We start from the raw sequence: 18,024 nt of genomic DNA, 5'->3' as shown, positions 1-18,024 counted from the left end.
TCATGGAACACTACATCAAAAACTAATGATGTAATGTATGGTGATTAACGCAACATAATAATAAAAAAAAAAAGAAAAAGGAAAAAGACTACCCCAAAATTAATAATACACTATATGTTAACTAACTTGAATCTAAATAAAACCAAAAAAATTTTAATTAAAAAAAAATCACCTATTTCTAATGTTCCTTCCTTGACATTGCTGTTATGTTCTATTTGAGAATATAAAAGATCACCCATGTGAATTCCTTATGGTCCTCATTTGATGTAGACAAATAGAGATTCATTGGCGATGAGCATTTTTTCTGTTCCCGGACCCCAGCTATATCCACCACACATCCCGGTTGCCTTAGGAGAACGAGGTTCCTCTGGGAGTCTTCTGGGTTAACCTGTTGCTCAGAGCCAAGAGCCAGCAGGGATAGCTGCTCAGTGAGCTGGCTCATGGAAGTCAGCACGTCCACCTTTAGTAGCTCAGATGTGCTGTTTTCAGCCAGGGACAAGCTTTCTCAAAGATACAAGGGTCCATTGTTCTCAGTAAGAGCACTGCCCCCGTGACACTGAGGTATGTTGCAGTGTACCCCTGATACCTTCTGTGCGCTCAGGATGAAGGATTAACATCGATGGTTTCACATTATACTTTCATTTGAAGTACCAGAAAGGCTATTTATACCAAACTGCACTTGTAGATCATTTAAAATTCATGCCTCATTTAAAATACAAAATAGGAATTGACATAATTACTGTGGGTCCAGAGATTTCTGTTCAACTAACAAGTTTATTAATTGATCCTTCTCTTTAAACATTTTATGGGCATTGGAATACATTTTGCTGGTATCACAGCATAGGATCGCTTAACTTAATTTTTAAGTTTTTATTTAAATTCCAGTTAGTTAACAGACAGTGTAAGATTAGTTTCAGATGTATTCAGTGATTCAACACTTCCATCCAATGCCTGGTGCTCATCGCAACAAATGCACTCCTTAATCCCCAGGATCGCTTAACTTGTATGAATTTCAGTCTATGGCCTTGGTAAAACAATAGAACTTTCAGTGTGGCTGCAGAATGTGTTCCAGTACTTCCAGTACAGTTGTGGGCTTGAGAAATTCTGGGTTATTGATAGTAGAGTATTGCTTAGTGTTTTCATAGGTCTCCTAAGAGACCCTCAGGGCTGCTGACTTTAGAACTTGACCTCCCAGTAAAATGAGATGCAACTATGTTGTAATACCTTCACACTTCATTTTCTTTGATTCTAGAAGCTTTTTAACTCTTCTTTTAAATTTTGTTCTATTTTAGTTTTGTCCTGTTTCACTTTCTTTTTGTGCATTTTCTTCTTACGAAAAAATACTTTAAAAATTTAAGTAATTGCTTTTCTGGAATTTGTAGACCAATTTTATTTCGCTACAAAACAGGTCTTAAATAATTTAATAGGGGCGCCTGGGTGGCTTGGTCGGTTAAGCGTCTGCCTTCGACTCCGGTCATGATCCCAGGGTCTTGGGATCGAATCCCGCATCAGGCTCCTTGCTGAGCAGGGAGCCTGCTTCTCCCTCTCCCTCTGCTGCTCCCCCTGCTCATTCTCTCTCTCTCTCAAATAAATAAAAATTTAAAAGAGAGAGAGAGAACATTCCCACCATCACAGAAAGTTGCCATTGGACACCTCTGTTCTAGAGTGTTTCCATTTCTTAAATATGCATTTAAGAGGTCTGGGAGGGAATAAATGTAGAATATATTCAGAGTTATAATCTTGGTGAAGATGAAGATTTAACATGACATTAGTTCAAAAATGATCAAAGATACTAGCATCAACACCAGACTTTGTGAAGGGGCTTATTAACATGTTAAGCAATTGTGCATAATACACATAGAACAGTCCTATTTCCAGAAGACACTTTGTGTTGCCATTCACACCTTGACACGTGCCTTTCCCTTTGTGTAGAATCACCTTTCCTTTCCTTGCTTAATTAAAACCTTTCCCATCCTTCAAGCGTGACTTGACTTCCTTTATACATGTCACCCGCTTTTGCGGATTCCTGTGCCTTCCCCTCTGCCCTGAAATTTTCCGTCTTCTTCCGTCTTTAGTAGTAATGCTTATGCAGAGCCTTTATCACACACTCTCTTCTGTCACATTTGTGTGATGTGTCACTGTCCCCACCCCATCAGAAGTGCTTTGTTCAAGAGGTGCCCAAAGTCCTTTGCCTATCATGACATCTTGAAAATACTTGCCCTCGGTGGTAATTTATTCATTCAGCAGATGTTCGTGGAACGCCTACTGCGTGCAAGCCACTCTCCTAGACCTTAGGGATAGGAGGGTAAACGATGTGGTGCACAAAGAAATTAGTAAATATTTATAGAGTCGGGGAAAGCCAGGAGTGATTAATGCATAAACATTCATAATTTATTTTACCATTTTATTTGTTTTCTAAAAATTGCCATTTAGAACAAAGCAGTATAAATGAATATCAAGTTAAGATCAAGATCATTGGAATGAGCTTGGCTCTTTTTTTTTTCTTTTTCCTTTAACGGTTGCACTTCTCCCCCAAAGTGAGCAGAGGTACAACAGGAAGTCCCTTGCCTACGGACATAATATAAATAGGTTGTATGCAATGGGAACTACCTTATCAGCATGGTTTTTTGTTTTCATATTAAACCCAAAAGATACATGAACCGAGATCATCTTTTTATTTTATTTATTCACTTGTACACGTGAGTGAAAAAGAAGAGTTGTAGTAGGGTCCTGGAAGGATTCTGGTCTTGGGGTACATAGCTCCGTCTGCTGATCACTCGATTCATTCAGCGTGGGGCTGCAGGACACACGCCAAGCAGGGGAGGGGTGGGGTGAGGTGTGGGGGAGGGGGTGCATTCTCTTCGGCTCACGTTGGACAGCATTGCACGTGTCAGAGCTCTCAGGGGAGCACCCTCACCTTCTCCAGGCATAGCAAGACTGGGGGCAGGGCATCAAAAATGTGGACTTGCCGGGGGCAGGTATCAGTACTTGTTGGGAAGCATGGAGGTCTGGCATCTGAGGGTAAGGAGGGGAAACAAAGCACCCAACTAGGGCTCATGCAGCTGGCCCTTTTCTGCTTTTCTACACGTTGTGTTTGGGTCATCTGTCATGTTTGGGTGGTAGCAATTTTCCTATAGGAATTTAAAAAACCATAATTACACAGCTCACAAAGTCAGTCTGGCACCTGCTTGAAATTCGCAAAATACTTTCAAGTGAACATTAGAAAGGAAGGCGGTTTAGTCGTAGACCAACAATATGTATCTCTGAATGCCCAAAAGAATTGAAAGCTGGGTGTCAAGGAGGTATTTGTCCAGCTGTGCTCATCACAGCATCATTCCCAACCGTGAAAAGGTAGAAACAACACAAGTGCCCAGTGGTGGATGAATGGATAAGAAAAAATGTGGTGGACGCATACAATGGCATAGGAAGGAAATTCAGACACAGGCTACAGCATGAATGAACCTTGAGGTTCATGCTAATTGAAATAACCCAAGTGCAAAAGGACAAGTGTCGTCTGATTCCACTTGTACGAGGTCGCTGGCGTAGCCAAAATTCAGAGACAGAAGGTGCAAGAGCGGTCGCCAGGAGCTGAGGGCAGGGAGTTAGTGTTTAATGGAGCCACGGTTGTAGTTTTGCAAAATGAAAATAGTTCTGGAGATTGGTTTTACAACATGAATGTACTTAATATGGAACTATGTACTTCAGAATGGTTAAGATGGGGGCGCCTGGGTGGCTCAGTGAGTTAAGTGTCTGCCTTCGGGCTCCGGTCATGATTTCGGGCGTCGGGCTCCCTGCTCAGTAGCCATGTGGGGCTGGCAGCTACTAGACTGGGAAGCATGTATATAGAACATTCCCACCATCACAGAAAGTTGCCATTGGACACCTCTGTTCTAGAGTGTTTCCATTTCTGCTTCTCCCTCTGCCCCTCACCCTGCTCATGCTCTCTCTCTCAAATAAATAAATAAAATCTTTCTTAAAAAATAAATTAAAAAAACAAAATGGTTAAGATAGTTAACTTTCTATTATGTATATTTTACTCTAACTGAAAATTAAATATACATCTATTTCTTGAAATGACATATATTCCTGTTTAAAAACCTGTAATGCATCAGCTAAATACCCACTCACACTAATTCTTCACTAATCATCCTTCTACTATTACCCTGTTCACATGTGAGCTCTTTAATTATTATCTTAATAGAAATTGCTGACCTTTTCGGGCACCTGGGTGGCTCAGTTGGTTAAGCGTCTGCCTTCGGCTCAGGTCATGATCCCGGGGTCCTGGGATCAAGCCTCTCGTTGGGCTCCCTGCCCAGCGGGGAGTCTGCTTCTCCCTCTCCCTCTGCCTGCTGCTCTACCAGCTTGTGCGCTCTCTCTCTCTCTCTCTCAAATAAATAAATATTCTTAAAAAAATTGGCTGACCTTTTAATTTCAAATCATAACCTAGAGCTCAGTAAATAGTGCACTGTGTTCATTAAATGTGTTATAAGTAGTACTATCTGTTTTGTTGTCATTTTGTTTTACTTCCGGAGCAAACGTAATTCTCTTTGTCAACCCTGTGGCCCTTGCTCCATAATGATAGCACTTAGGGTTGGTGCGGAGTGACGTGCACAGCTCCCCTTCTCCACGTTGCTTCAATGGTGGTAGCAGAACAGTACACAGGTCCTACCTGCCCATCGGAGGGAGGAGGAAACATAAAAAGGGGCCGTGTTCTTTCTTAGGCCCCTCGCCCCAGAGCTGCCACCCAGCTGTGCTGTTGTGCCCATGGGGACACTGCCTGTGGCCCAGGACCCGCTCTTACACTACTTGGGGAACACAGTACCCTGAGATCGGACTCCCCCCGACCAAGCATGGTCATTGTGCTTGCTCTGTGTGTTGCTAGAAATATTTTCCAGCATCCTCTTAACTTCTGTTTCTTAAAAAGGTTTGCTACTTGCAAAGCATTTATTGACCAGCAGAGGAGATCATATTAGCTTAAGCGCAGGGTCGAAAGCAAGCACTTCAATGCCCATCAATATATTATGCTAATGAGTGAGATCGGAGGTTCAGTAAAAAGTCCCTTCTCATTGCTGTCTTCCGCACATCAGTACCTGAACTTTCTTGTAATCCTTATAAACGTTGGACCACATGGAATCCTTGTGTGGTCAACGGGTAATATTCATTCTCCAGGCGGCTGTATTACATCCCACCTCTAGCTGGTCCTTGACCTCCAAGAGTTTATGGGCTGGGCGTTCTTCTCACCTGATATGAATGTGGTGTCATTCACAGTAGAAATCACTCTAAGGCTCTCTCTCTAGCCCATCCTCAACTTTGCACTCACGCAGTAACTCTTTCTACAACATTCCTGGCACCATCACTGGCTTATACTGATCTCTCCTGGAGTGGACAGGTCACTGTTTAGGGAGGCAGCTCTGGTTATTACAGCTTTTCCTTAAACATTGGGCTGAGAATGACTTCACTCTCATTTCTGCCCATGCTCCACATTCTGCCTTCCTGGAAAATAATGATCATTTCTTTCTGGAGTTGTTCCTACTAGAGGTGCAGATTATTTGCTGAATTCTTCTGTGACGTGGTTTACAAAAGGCCCCTTTGCCATCTGGTAGACTTCAGTGTCATAGTTTGATCCTGGGACCATTACCATCTGATTCCATCAGTGCACCCTAAAATAGCCTGAGCTTCGCCAGCAGCCCCTCACTGCCAGGCCCTGTTGAACCCCTGGTCCTGTGTAGCACCCATATACGTTAAGAGCATTCCAGGGCCATCTGGACAGAAGAGAAGAGAAGGCCTACATGTGCTTTGGGAGGCTCAGTAAAGGCTTCCTGGAGAAGCTGACCTTGGATATGGACCTTACAGAGCTCAGGGAGTCTTAGCCCAGACTGAGCTTGCAGGATTACAAAGAGGCTTTATGTGTAAGGGCCCAGAAGCAAGAAGACATGGGGAAAAATTAAGAGATGGAGACCTATCCTAGTTATGCTTCAGAGCACATATTGTGCAGATCCTTAAATGTCACAACCAGATTGTGTTCTTCAGTAGGCCATGGCAAGCTGAAGATTTTTTAGTTTTTCTTAGTTAGGTACCTTCTAGGGAGGTTAGATTGTGGTAGAGTGGACGGTGTATTGAAAGGGAAGAAACCAGTTAGGAAGCTTCATGATGGGCTAGACCATGAGCATCTCAACCAAGGCAGGAGTACTTAGAAGGATTATTGCCCCCACATCCTCACCTCTACTTGATATTCTCATGCTTTTTGTTCTTGCTAATCTAATGAGTGTGAATTGGATTTTCATCATTTTAGTTTGCCTTTCATTGATTATTAATGAGATTGGGCATTTTTTCATATGGTTATTAGTCACTCCTTATGCCCAGAATTAAATATTTGTTTGTCTTTTTCTTCATTTGTAGGAGGTTTTTTAAAATTCATTCCAGTAGCTAATCTTTTGACTTAAATATTTGCATGTATCTACCTTCTCCCAGACTGTTCCTTAACCCCTACCCTTATTTATAGTCTTTTTTTTATACAAGAAATTTTAAATTTTGATGTCATATCTATAAATCATTTCTTTTAGGGTGTATCCTGTTCTTGTTTAAGAAATCCTTCCCTACCTCATGACCGTAAAGAGAGTTCCCAATGTTTTGTTCCCATTATTTAGCTTTTTAATTTCAAAAGTTTTGCCTTTGTTCTGTATTGGGTTTATTTGGGTACCAGTTGTGAGGTAGGAATCTTAATTTTATTTCTCTCCAGCCAAAAGTCAGTTGGATAGTCAGCCCTTTCCCTGTTTTGTGTCATTTCTACTATATACTATCCCACACCTGCTGTGGTATCCTTCTGGGTTCTTTCTTATCTTCCATGGATTGATTTGTCTAGTCGTGTGCCAATACCATATGGAATTAATTACCATAGTTTTGTAGTGTGATTGATACCTGGAAAGGCCAGTCCCCTATCTTTCTTCTTTTTGTTTTATTTATCTTTGAAGTTATCTTACCTAACTGTGCTCTTACTCTTTGTTGTGAATTTAAGAATTGGTTGGCCAAGCATCCCAAAGTGCTCTTGGGATTTTTATTGGAATTGCATTGAGCTAATAGGTTATGTTTAAGAGAACTGACATCTTTATAGTATTAAGTCTTCTCACCAATGAACAAAGTATTCCTCTCCATTGATTCAGACCATCTTTTATGTCCTTCAGTGAAAGGGTATAATGACTTGCACCTTCATTTATTATTTGTTGAAACGTCCAATATTTCAGTTCCAGATTACAGAATAACTCTATAGTAATAAATGCTAGAATAATGAAAAACACGTTTTAAAGCAGTTTGGGGTTCTATCAGATTGAGGGGATAGAGCTAGCTTTTATTTTCTCCTGTTGGATAACTCTCCTTCCTGTGTATATCAACAGTAATTCATACAAATGTACCATTTGCCATTGCCGAGCAAAGTTTTGGAGCAGGCCATGAAAGACTTCTGCCCCTTGGTTGACATTCATTCCACCAGTGGGCACTTGGCCCAATAGCTATTCACCAAACAGTAAATCCACTAACTGCATGACGCCTGTGTATGTTCTCTGCACAGTAAAATTATGAATGATTTTGTCAAATGATTGGTGTAAATAAGGGTCACTTTATCTATAGCATATTCCTTTCCTAATGAACCATTGTTTTTTCTCCAGATCACTTTCAGTATTTTACCAGCTATTGGCATCCGGGCTTCCCATCCAGCATTGTGGAAGGTTGTTTCTATGCACCCCACACACTCATTTGCCCATACCTAGCCTTCTTGGATTCTTTCCCAGCCTCCATGATTTCTCATAATTTGCTAAACTGACACTAGTTTCAACCTCTTATTTCCCAATTAAGTGATCACATCAGCATTTAAAATATCAGCCCATTCCGGGGTGCCTGGGTGGCTCAGTCAGTTAAGCATCTGACTCTTGATTTCAGCTCAGGTCATGATCTCAGGGTCATGAGATTAAGCCCCACATTGTGCTCCACGTCTGCTCCTCTCAAGTCTGTTTGAGAGTCTCTCTCCCCCCTCTCCCGCTGCCCCTCCCCACCCCCACTCGTGCTCTTGCAATAAATAAATAAATAAATAAAATATTTAAAAATATGTATCAGCCCATTCCTACTCACAAAAAACGTACTTGTTTTTAATATTGCTATGTTCTCTGTCATATAACCTGAGTTCAGAGGCACTTAAACACCAGCATTAAGTATTTGTTCAGGAGACTCCTGTTCTGACTTATAAGACCGTAGTATAAGGTACATTTTTTTAAAACAATGCAATGGATAAAAATGATTAACTAGATAAGCAGCCTTTGAGTTGGCTCAAAATCTAAAGCTTATTGATGCTTCTTCATACTCTAAGGGTGATAGAGGAAAGAGTATTTGCTTCAAATGCCACGGCTCTTGAGGGGGAAATCTGGTAGGAAATTTTAGGCGACTGCAGAAAAGCTCACTCAGCTTTCCTTCAGTTCTTTAACCGGATTAACATTAACGATTTCATTGTCATTTGTGTTTCTCCAGCTTCCAATCGTAGAAAAGATAAGAACCATTGCGCAGGCTGTGTATGGAGCCAAAGATATCGAACTGTCTCCTGAGGCACAATCCAAAATAGATCGTTACACGCAACAGGTAAAAGTTACACTTTTAAGGGGGAAAAAATCCGCCTTGTGGCTCTTAAAATACTCACCTTGACGTAAGGACTGTTATAAGTCTCACCAGCCAAACGTGATTGAATCTACGTGGTCTACAAAAATTGAATTAACATCCTTGGGTAGTTTGTTGACTATAAACAGAACAGTAGGGCGAGGGTGTGTACCCTCTGATAGATCCATCATTGACTTTCGTGGTTATCAGGTGGCTGATATGGGTGGTGTCGGATCTGTGACATGTGGTGGTGAGTCCCTCCTGCTCAGCCAGAAACACGGAAACTTCTTGGATGTGTGGCTCTGGTGTCAGAGCTGGACGATGTGTAGCACCCCCTCTTCATTGCAGGGCTCTTACTATCTTAAAAATGTTACACGATGCCAGGTAAGGCAAGTCGTCATGCAGCTTTTAAATATGGGGGTGTTTGGTGTTCCTTTTTTATGCAAGTGGTTCACTGGCTTGGTGCTGAGATTTTCCACCCAAGTTGAAGGTCCTGTCATCGTCTACCTCTAGAGAGTGACAAAGGCAAATCAGCAAGCGGCTGTGAAGGTGGTGGGGACTCAGCCACCTGAGTCTGGTCCTAAAAATGATCGTGTTTCATGGATTCCATCCACTGCAGCTCATTCAGCCACCCCGACCAAAATGACCCTAAGCCCCGAATGCCCCCTCCGGTTTGCTATGATATGATAGAAATCAAAGCACTTCCAAGAGCTAGCCGGCAAAAGAGCTTCATCATGAGCATCACGGATCTCCTTTTTTCAGTTCCCAACTCCTAAATCCTATTTGTAAATCGTATTTGACATTATGCTGAATATACCAGTGCTGACCAGAGTATTCTCCCAGGTTTGGTAAGATAGTCAGCAACTTGTTTGTTCGTAGAATTTTCCAAGTATGACCTCAGCTTGTGCTTTTATTTTATTTTATTTTATGTTATTTTTTTTTAAGATTTTATTTATTTATTTGACAGAGAGAGACACAGCAAGAGAGGGAACACAAGCAGGGGGAGTGGGAGAGGGAGAAGCAGACTTACCGCGGAGCAGGGAGCCCGATGCGGGGCTCGATCCCAGGACCCTGGGATCATGACCTGAGCCGAAGGCAGATGCTTAACGACTGAGCCACCCAGGCGCCCCTCGGCTTGTGCTTTTAAAAAAATAAATAATTCCCTTGGGGCACCTGGATGGCTCAGTCGGTTAAGCGTCCAACTCTTGATTTTAGCTCAGGTCATGATCTTAGGGTCCTGGGGTCAAGCACTGCATCAGGCTCCACGTTCAGTGGGGAGTCTGCTTGAAATTCTCTCTTTCTCCCACTGCTGCTTCCTTGCATGCTCTCTCTCTCTCAAATAAATAAATAAATCTTTAAAAAATAAATAATTCCCCAGAATTATTCTACACACCGGCATGGATCTGCAGTGAAATTTCACTCGTATATAATGAAATGAGTAAAGTGAGGTCATTGTCATGAGTCTTTTTTTTTTTCACAAGTTTTTAATAATATTTAAGGACTATTGTTTGTTCTAACATTAGTTCCTTCCCTTTTTTTCAGTCTAAAAAACTTCTTTTTTATATGAACTAATATGGTGCTAGTATATACCATATTGGTTTTTTTCTTTTTTTTAAATATCTGTACTGGCAAAATGTTAAATTGGAAACCTACATCAGTTCAAATTATTTCACTAGTTGAATGATCTCTAAGACCCAAAATTCCTACCAGAACAATTGTGATTGTCCCCCAGCAGAATTCTGATCATTGTATGAGAGTATTCCAGCATTTCAAAAAAGAAAGGCCCCACCCCACAAATGAAAATATCCTAAAATTGTCCAAATACTTTTAAATTGAATCATAAGAAAGTCTGCATGCGTTACCTCTGAAGACTGCATTCCTTTTATCCCTGTCTACTGAGGGAATATTCCTTAAAAGTTATGTGTTCAGTATGTGGTTGCCATCAATTAGCAAAGTCTCTCAAGGGACACTATGTACCCTTTAATTGGAACCAGGCTGCGAGGACACTGTCCTTTTTGTGAGACCCACATGTGACTTCCTGCCCTTTCACCTTTGGAACTCTGGGTCAGGCGTTGCCTGTGGTCCTTAGAAATAAGAGGCTTAAAAAGTGACCTCATCTTAGTTCATATAATGTAATCGCAGATCAAATAGCCGTGATTCATAAACCAACACAAAGGGACCCTTTGCTTCTTGACAGCCTCCAAGAATGAGGGAACAACAGGACTGAGAGCCTCATTACAGAGCCTTTCTCCAGATTACCTTTCTGAGCCCCAGATATTAATATCCTTGGAAATAGTTTCAACAGCTGCTATTGCTTCTATTTCGCCTGAAAATAGCCACACTTTCTCCCAAACACACACGTCATGGCGCCTTCCTTAAGGAGATTTCTCCGAAATAAATAATAGACACCCTCAACCACGTGACGGTCGCTTGGAAATGAGGGTTCATCCCATCTTCTTGCCCAGTGAACCGGCACCTGCCATGTGCCTGATCTGAGCCTCGGGGATGGTGTGTCGTCAAGTTGAACACACACAGGAGACTAATTTGTACTCAGTGAACACCTTTCCTTTCCTTTCTTACAGGGTTTTGGAAATTTGCCCATCTGCATGGCAAAGACCCACCTTTCTCTATCTCACGAACCTGACAAGAAAGGTGTACCCAGAGATTTCATTTTGCCCATTAGTGATGTCCGGGCCAGCATAGGTGCTGGATTCATCTACCCTTTGGTTGGAACGGTGAGTAGCATTCTCCAGAAGCCTTCCCCAGGCTGTGTGTCCTGATGCCTTCAATCCTTATGTTCTGCCTACACTTTGCAAGTCAGGTGTTGGGAAGTAATAGTATTTGCTATTTTTCTAAACATTCTCTTCCACCATGTAAAACCTCTGCCGTCATGGTTTGGATTTTTCTTTTTCTTTTTTTTAAGATCAGGTGTTCAGGATCTCTTGAGTCATAAAACTGATTCCACTCACAGAACTCGGAAGAGAGTAACTTGGTACAGTTCGGTCTGATGTTTAAACAGTGGAATGGCTTAGTATAGTGTCTCTGGACCTTTTTCACATTATTGTATTCAAAATGATAAGATTTTACTCTATTCAGATAAATGGAGGTGCCTGCTCATGCCAGACACCTCCAAAGGCTGGGAAAATCCGTGTTTCACCATCTGCCTTCCTCCTCAGCACATCAAGTGGGAAACTCTGCCTTAGAAAATGAGCGAATTAAATGAGTTTTCATTTTTAACAGTGTGGTGGGATTGCTTACTATAGGATAATAATTATGTTATTTCAGATATTTTATGGAGGGAAGGGAAATACCAAAGATATAAAAATTTATCAAAGCACTTAAAATACATGATGTTGGGCTTTATACATAAAATGCTTCTTTATAGCCCACACAGTGATAGACCTTCCGTTGGTAACCATCAGTGGCCAAAATCCGACTTCTCATCCTTGGAGTGCTCCTGGATTAGATTTAGAACAAAAAAATTCTAAGTCACCATTATCCTTATTGTTGTTGTTACAGATTGATCCAAGTCCAAGCAGGAAACATTATAACAATTTTTTTAATAAGCCCATGTGGCTCTGTTGTGATGTAAATAAGCAGTGGATAGGCAAAAGTACATAAAAAATGCAAAATTTTTGCCTTGGTGTATATACATTTTATCTAATGTTGGGCAAAATGTTTTCAGTAGGCGTGTCTTGAATTCTTTATTGCATCTGAGGCATGGAGGTACCAGTAGGGGTGTCAGGAGCACAGGGGCATCTAGAAAGCATGGTATTGGCATTCTGAATGCCCTCAGCCAGGGGTAGCAAGAGTAGCTTCCGACTGAGGTGGGTGAGAGAGGAGGGTATGTGGAAGAAGAGAGTCACGAATACTTCACAAAAGCTGCAACCTCCAACCCGGGGAAACAGTGAATTTCAACTCAAGGGCACAATGTACATGACAGGCCCAGAGAAGTCCAGTGTGGCTGGGGTTGGACGGGATGGGGAGGCTGAGAAATGGCATTGGGATAGCAAGACAGGGCCAAGCTATTACAAAGCTTGATTACCATCAATGGGAACTTGGGTTTTTCTCCTGTGCACACCGGGGAGTCACTTTAGGATGGTTTCTGCGTTTGTTTTGGGTTTTTGTATTTTTTATAAGAAGAAGAAGAAGGTGATCTGATTTTTATTTTAGAAAAAGAGCTCTGACAGCCGATGGAGAATGTTCAGAGGGCCAAGGGCCAGAGCCAGGGAAATATCAGTTGAGGCCAGAGTTCATCAAGGTCAACACTGCGATCACTGAAGCTAATGTGGAGAGAGAGGCGACTTTGAGACATATTTAAGGGTAGCCACCTGCACGTGGGGTCATGGGGTCGGCCACTTGTAGCTTGGCTGGGATGGTGGTGCCGTCGGTCCTGGAAGGAACACGGCGGGAGGCGGATGGGCAGAGCAAGAAATGAGTCTGGCTTAGATGTGGAGGACTGCGAGGGTTAACAGGATATATAAAGTGGTCTGTGGATCTATTAGAAATACAGACACAGCACTCAGAGGGAAGGAGTAGAAAGGAAGGCCTTGAGAGTTTTAAGAATATAGATGAAAGCAGATGTTGAACAGGGGAGAAGCAAGGATAAGCACGACAGAAGTGAGAAGAGGGTGAAGGACCATACTCTAAAAATGTCTACATTTACAGAGCCCTGAGAGGAGTCTGGGAGGACCCGTTGAAGGTCTGGGGGGTGTGAGGAGACCAGGGAATCCCACAGGAGTCCGCGGGAGGTGTACAACAGTGTTGGTACAGGGAGAAGGGTTGAAATTTTATGGGTGCCGAATGACGTTTCCAGAAGGGAGGAGGGGCGTGATTGCAGAGGGGCACAAGGGAACTTTCTGGGGTGATGGAAATACTCTATATTTTGATTATTTTGATTGTGGTGATAGTTCCATGACTATATACCTTTGTCAGAACTCATAGACCTACACACTAAAAAAGATGAATTTTATTGAGTATAACTTAACTATACCTCAATTAACAAAAATGGATAGTGAGAAGAGTTTGCTTTTTATGCTCCCTAGAATGGCCTCAATGATGGCAGCTCCTCAGTGCTAAAAGTCTCCTGAGCGTTGGTCAGTGAAGGCCTTTGCTTAGGAATAAGAGCACAGCCTGGGAGAGCAGCCCAGAGAGACTGGAAGACCGAGAGACGAGGGGCTGTGCCGCGGAGCGGGGGGCGGGGGGGCAGAACTAAGGAGAAAGTCAGCCTCCTTCAGAATCTATCCTGTCTTGCCCAGATTAAAACCCCGCAGTATCTCACCCAACAAATTCATTCATTCATTCATTCATTCAGCCAGTGTGCATAAGGCACTGTGCTCAGCGCTCTGGGTAATCCCCCAAATAAAGAAGCTTTCCAGTTCTGGCAGCTTACAGCTAATAGAGGTAGATAGAACTGAATTAGAGAGACAGTGGTTTGGTATAAAAATTAGGAACCAATAATTGATAGCCTTAATAGTTCTGAGCATTTGATAGTCATTAAATAAAAATCATCATATAATCTAAAATCCTGTGGTCACTAATAAGCAAATGTATGCTATGCATCCTTGCCCGTCCCGCCACCACCACGTGTGAGAGCAGTTCTGACATCAGGATTCTAGAACCGCCGCTGCTCCACTCATAGGACAACAACTGTGTGGATTCGACCCCGGGGGGGCGGCCGTGGGCTCACTGGGTGTCCTGAGGAGAGCCTTCTGCCACCGTGTGGCGCCCCCACCTCAGGGCAAGGCCGGGAGCATCAGTGAAACAATCCAGCCTGAGGAACCAGGAAGGAAGTGGTGTCTGACTAAAGAAGTTCCTGGAAGTCAGGGAACGGTCACGGTCACATGGAGGCGGTGGCCTTAGAGGTCCGCTTTCCATGCCGGCAGGAAGTTGCGCGTGGATCAGGGCAAACGCACCGCTGGGAGGCCAGGATCGCCTAATAAGGGCTGGTATTTACTTTTACTTGATCCCATTTTGGCCCCTGCCCCAGTCTGCTGAAATGCTTCCAACATTCATCACCCATGCAGGAGACACGGTGTAGTAATTTCCTGCCGAGATGACCGAGGGAAAGGGGAATGGGGACACCGGAGGGGCTGGTTCCTGCAGGTGGGAAAATTCTAGCATCGTGAGTCACTCTTACTCTTAATCACGAAACATGCTTATTTGAGTACTTGTGAAACACATATCCGTCTATCCACTCCGGAAGGAAAGCCCAAACTCAGACCTCAAAAATCAGAAAGCTTCTCATTTTTTCTGCAGTGTTCATTCATTCTCTCGTCTCTCATACAACCACGTGGAGGTGAACAAGATCAAGTCCTTCCCTAATGGGTCTTATGATGTACCCTAGTAAAAGAAAACATAACAAGTACAGAAAGCTGTGGACTTGAGAACAAAGGAGAAGCACCCTCTGACTACGTAGTAGGTCTCAAAGGGGAGAATGTCAATAAAGCAAGTCTGTCCTCAAACAATAAACATCTCCAGCCCTGCTGACTTTGAGCAATCACGCGGTAAAATGCTGGGGAGTTCAGTTTTCCCCTCCAGATTTAGCTTTGTAAATATTTACTGCCTGACCTCCCCTCCCCCACTGTCTTTACTTATAGGCCGATGTTTTTTGCCATTTAATTTTTTCATCATGTTCTATTTACTTATTACACAATACAATAATAATGGTAATAAATACCATTAACTGCCGTAGACCCTTCACCAGTACATTTCACTTTTCCCCAAGCTGTTTGTATAGAAACACCCAATACAAGGATTACGCAGCTTATGGACATCTGAGGCCTTTGTTACCACTCTAACATGCATTCACAGGGTTTCCCATCTGGCTGTAGCTAATTTTTCCTTTGTAAAATAAGTCTTCATTCCTACTAAGCACGTATGTATTCTTGTTTCTCTTTAGTGACGTACTTACATATTATTTCTGGCATATTATTGAAAGCTCCAAAATAGTACAAGATTCTTGCCCAGCTCCTCACTACTTAGTGAATCTCCCTGTAAGAAACAGTTTAACAAATACAGATCTTTGATGTGGGAAGAAAAGAGCAAATTGTTTTCAAGATTTTCCTACCCTGTATTCTAGATTACCCTGTTACGTTATGTTTCCAAAATTCTTTCAAAGCTCATGGTTTATGGTGTTCAATAAACCTAATAGCTTATTAAATTTCTCCAAAACAGTCTTGGGCCAAAAGAAATCTACTAGGTGGTCTTTGTCTTCTGGTCACGTTGTTTTGATATTGTCTTTAAGTTTCTATAATTTACAAGGGCTCTTTAATCATGTGGCATAAATTTCACGACATAAAAATATTAGCCTGTAAGTGAAGTATGTGCCATGATAGTATTGAGAAGTAAATTACACCCCACATAGAGAAAGACTATGAAAGACACCAAAATGGTAACACTGGGCTGCTATATTATAAATAGCTTTTTTTCTTTACTTTTCTGCTTACTTCAATATCTGCATGGAGCATGTGTCCCTTTCATAACATGAAAATACAATAAATAGTGGCACCTGGGTGGCTCAGTCGGTTAAGCGTCTGCCTTCAGCTCAAGTCATGATCTCAGGGTCCTGGGATCGAGCCTCGAGTCATGCTCCCTGCTCAGCGGGGAGCCTGCTTCTCCCTCTCCCTCTGCCCCTCCCCCTGTTCATGCTCTCTCTCTCTTTCTCTCTCTCTCTCTCTCAAATAAATAAATAAAATCTTAAAAGAAAAGAAAATACACTAAATAGGCAGGTGATTAACTAAAAGCACTTGGAAACAATGTTTATATAAGGCCAGTCGGTTGCCAGAGAGTCAGGACACATGTGCAGCAGGTGGAATCTGGCAGGTCGCATCACCTTGCCCATCGCAGCTGCCCCGCAGGGTTTAAACACCTGTAAAGTTGAGACACTGAAGGAAGCACAGAGGACTTAGGATGTTCCCATAAGAAATGCACTCCTGAGTGTGGTTCGTCTGGTTCTGTCTAATGTCTGCTGGCCCCAGATCTGCTATGGAAGCACAAGACTGTGTTTTCTCTGCTCACTTGTCCAGGGGCTCTTCTTGGCCACCGTCATGGGGTAGAGAGCGGATGAGTACGTGCTCCCTTCTCAGGCGCTCTCACACAGCTCTGCATGGAGCTCACAGCTGCATGGAGAGGTGTCCAGCTACCTGTGAATTCCACCAAAGGTCCATTTGATGTTAGTGTTCAGTGTATCTGACTATTCTCTTTCGATCACACACTGAGCCTCCCAAAGAACTTAGAAAGAAGTCCTCATGTAGTGAGGCCCTCTTGAATATGAAATCTTCTTTATTGACAAACATGGGGCATAAAATGAGGACATGACGACTCTCAGGGACAAGAATATGGGCTAGAATCTTGGGGTTAAGCAGCCTCCTGGTTCACACCTAAGGGATTATGTTGTCCTAGGCCACTGATATGGGGATCACTGCCAGGTAGAGCATTTCTGGGAGGCAGAGCAGCCCCTTGAAACTGTACAGAAATAGACTGAGTGCTTTCGCCTCACAGACTGACAAGCAGAGAAAGACATCTTGGCTGGGGGACTAGACGATGCAGCGGGTCAAAGCTCCCCCCTCCCTTCCCATGCCCTTCACTTTGGTCCCTGCACTCTTCCTGGAGCAGAGCAGTGTTGGTGCATTTTTTGCTCCTGCCGTGATTGGCCTGGCCTGGACCCATCACGGTGTGTGGGTCTATCCAAGGAAGAGGGGCCGAAAGATCAGTGGTAAAGCAAGCAGTTTACGGAGCGAACAAACGAACGAGCACTGGTGTGGCCTTCATTTCCACTCTGACCTGACCCGGCTCCATCTCTGCCCAGGTCTGACCTGGTCAGCCGCTGACTGCATTGCTTGGCCGGGCTCTGGAAAGCAGGAAACTGCTGGAGTGTAGTTGGGAAGTGAGTGATGTCATCCACAACTCATGCTGGGTGGAGACTTAGTGGACTGGGGGGCAGGGGGTGGGGGGGGTGAAAAAGTAGACTCTGGCCCCACCCCGCTAAGTCATGGCCGGTTTGTTCTTTCTCATGTTTTTGTTAAGCTCACTTTGTAAAAGTATGTCCTGAATGTTTAGTTTCTACTGGATCTGATTCAGGTCAGCGACGTTATTCTCAAGCTCCGTGGGGATATGTTCCCTCCTCTGTGTGCCGGCCCCACTTAGGGATGCATGGTTATAAACTTGCTTCACTCGGTTAAGCATGAAGGTGAATTAATTCAGACCTTGTAGGTTCAAATCAAATGCATCACTCCCCACATTTTCCAAAGATTTATGGCCAGTTACATAGTGAAAAAATTAAACATTCACTCTCTGGGCTGCACTTTAAGATTTTATTTATTTATTTGACAGAGAGAGAGAGAGAGCACAAGTAGGCAGAGCGGCAGGCAGAGGGAGAGGAAGAAG

General features: G+C 43.1%; 1 protein-coding gene across 2 annotated transcripts in view; it reads left to right on the top strand.

The window, feature by feature from the left end:
* Window positions 1-18,024, top strand: part of MTHFD1L (methylenetetrahydrofolate dehydrogenase (NADP+ dependent) 1 like) — a 180,927-nt gene that overhangs the window by 122,204 nt on the left and 40,699 nt on the right. For both annotated transcript variants that reach the window (XM_036072982.2, XM_078054574.1), the window contains 2 exons: window positions 8,515-8,622; window positions 11,220-11,372. In XM_036072982.2, coding sequence (XP_035928875.2) covers window positions 8,515-8,622; window positions 11,220-11,372 — 261 coding nt within the window. The remainder of the gene's footprint in view (window positions 1-8,514; window positions 8,623-11,219; window positions 11,373-18,024) is intronic.

Source organism: Halichoerus grypus, chromosome 9 (genome assembly GCF_964656455.1).
Source record: "Halichoerus grypus chromosome 9, mHalGry1.hap1.1, whole genome shotgun sequence".
NCBI lineage: Eukaryota > Metazoa > Chordata > Mammalia > Carnivora > Phocidae > Halichoerus > Halichoerus grypus.
The sequence above is the reverse complement of the archived record's forward strand: the minus strand, read 5'-3'. Positions and strand labels throughout refer to the sequence as shown.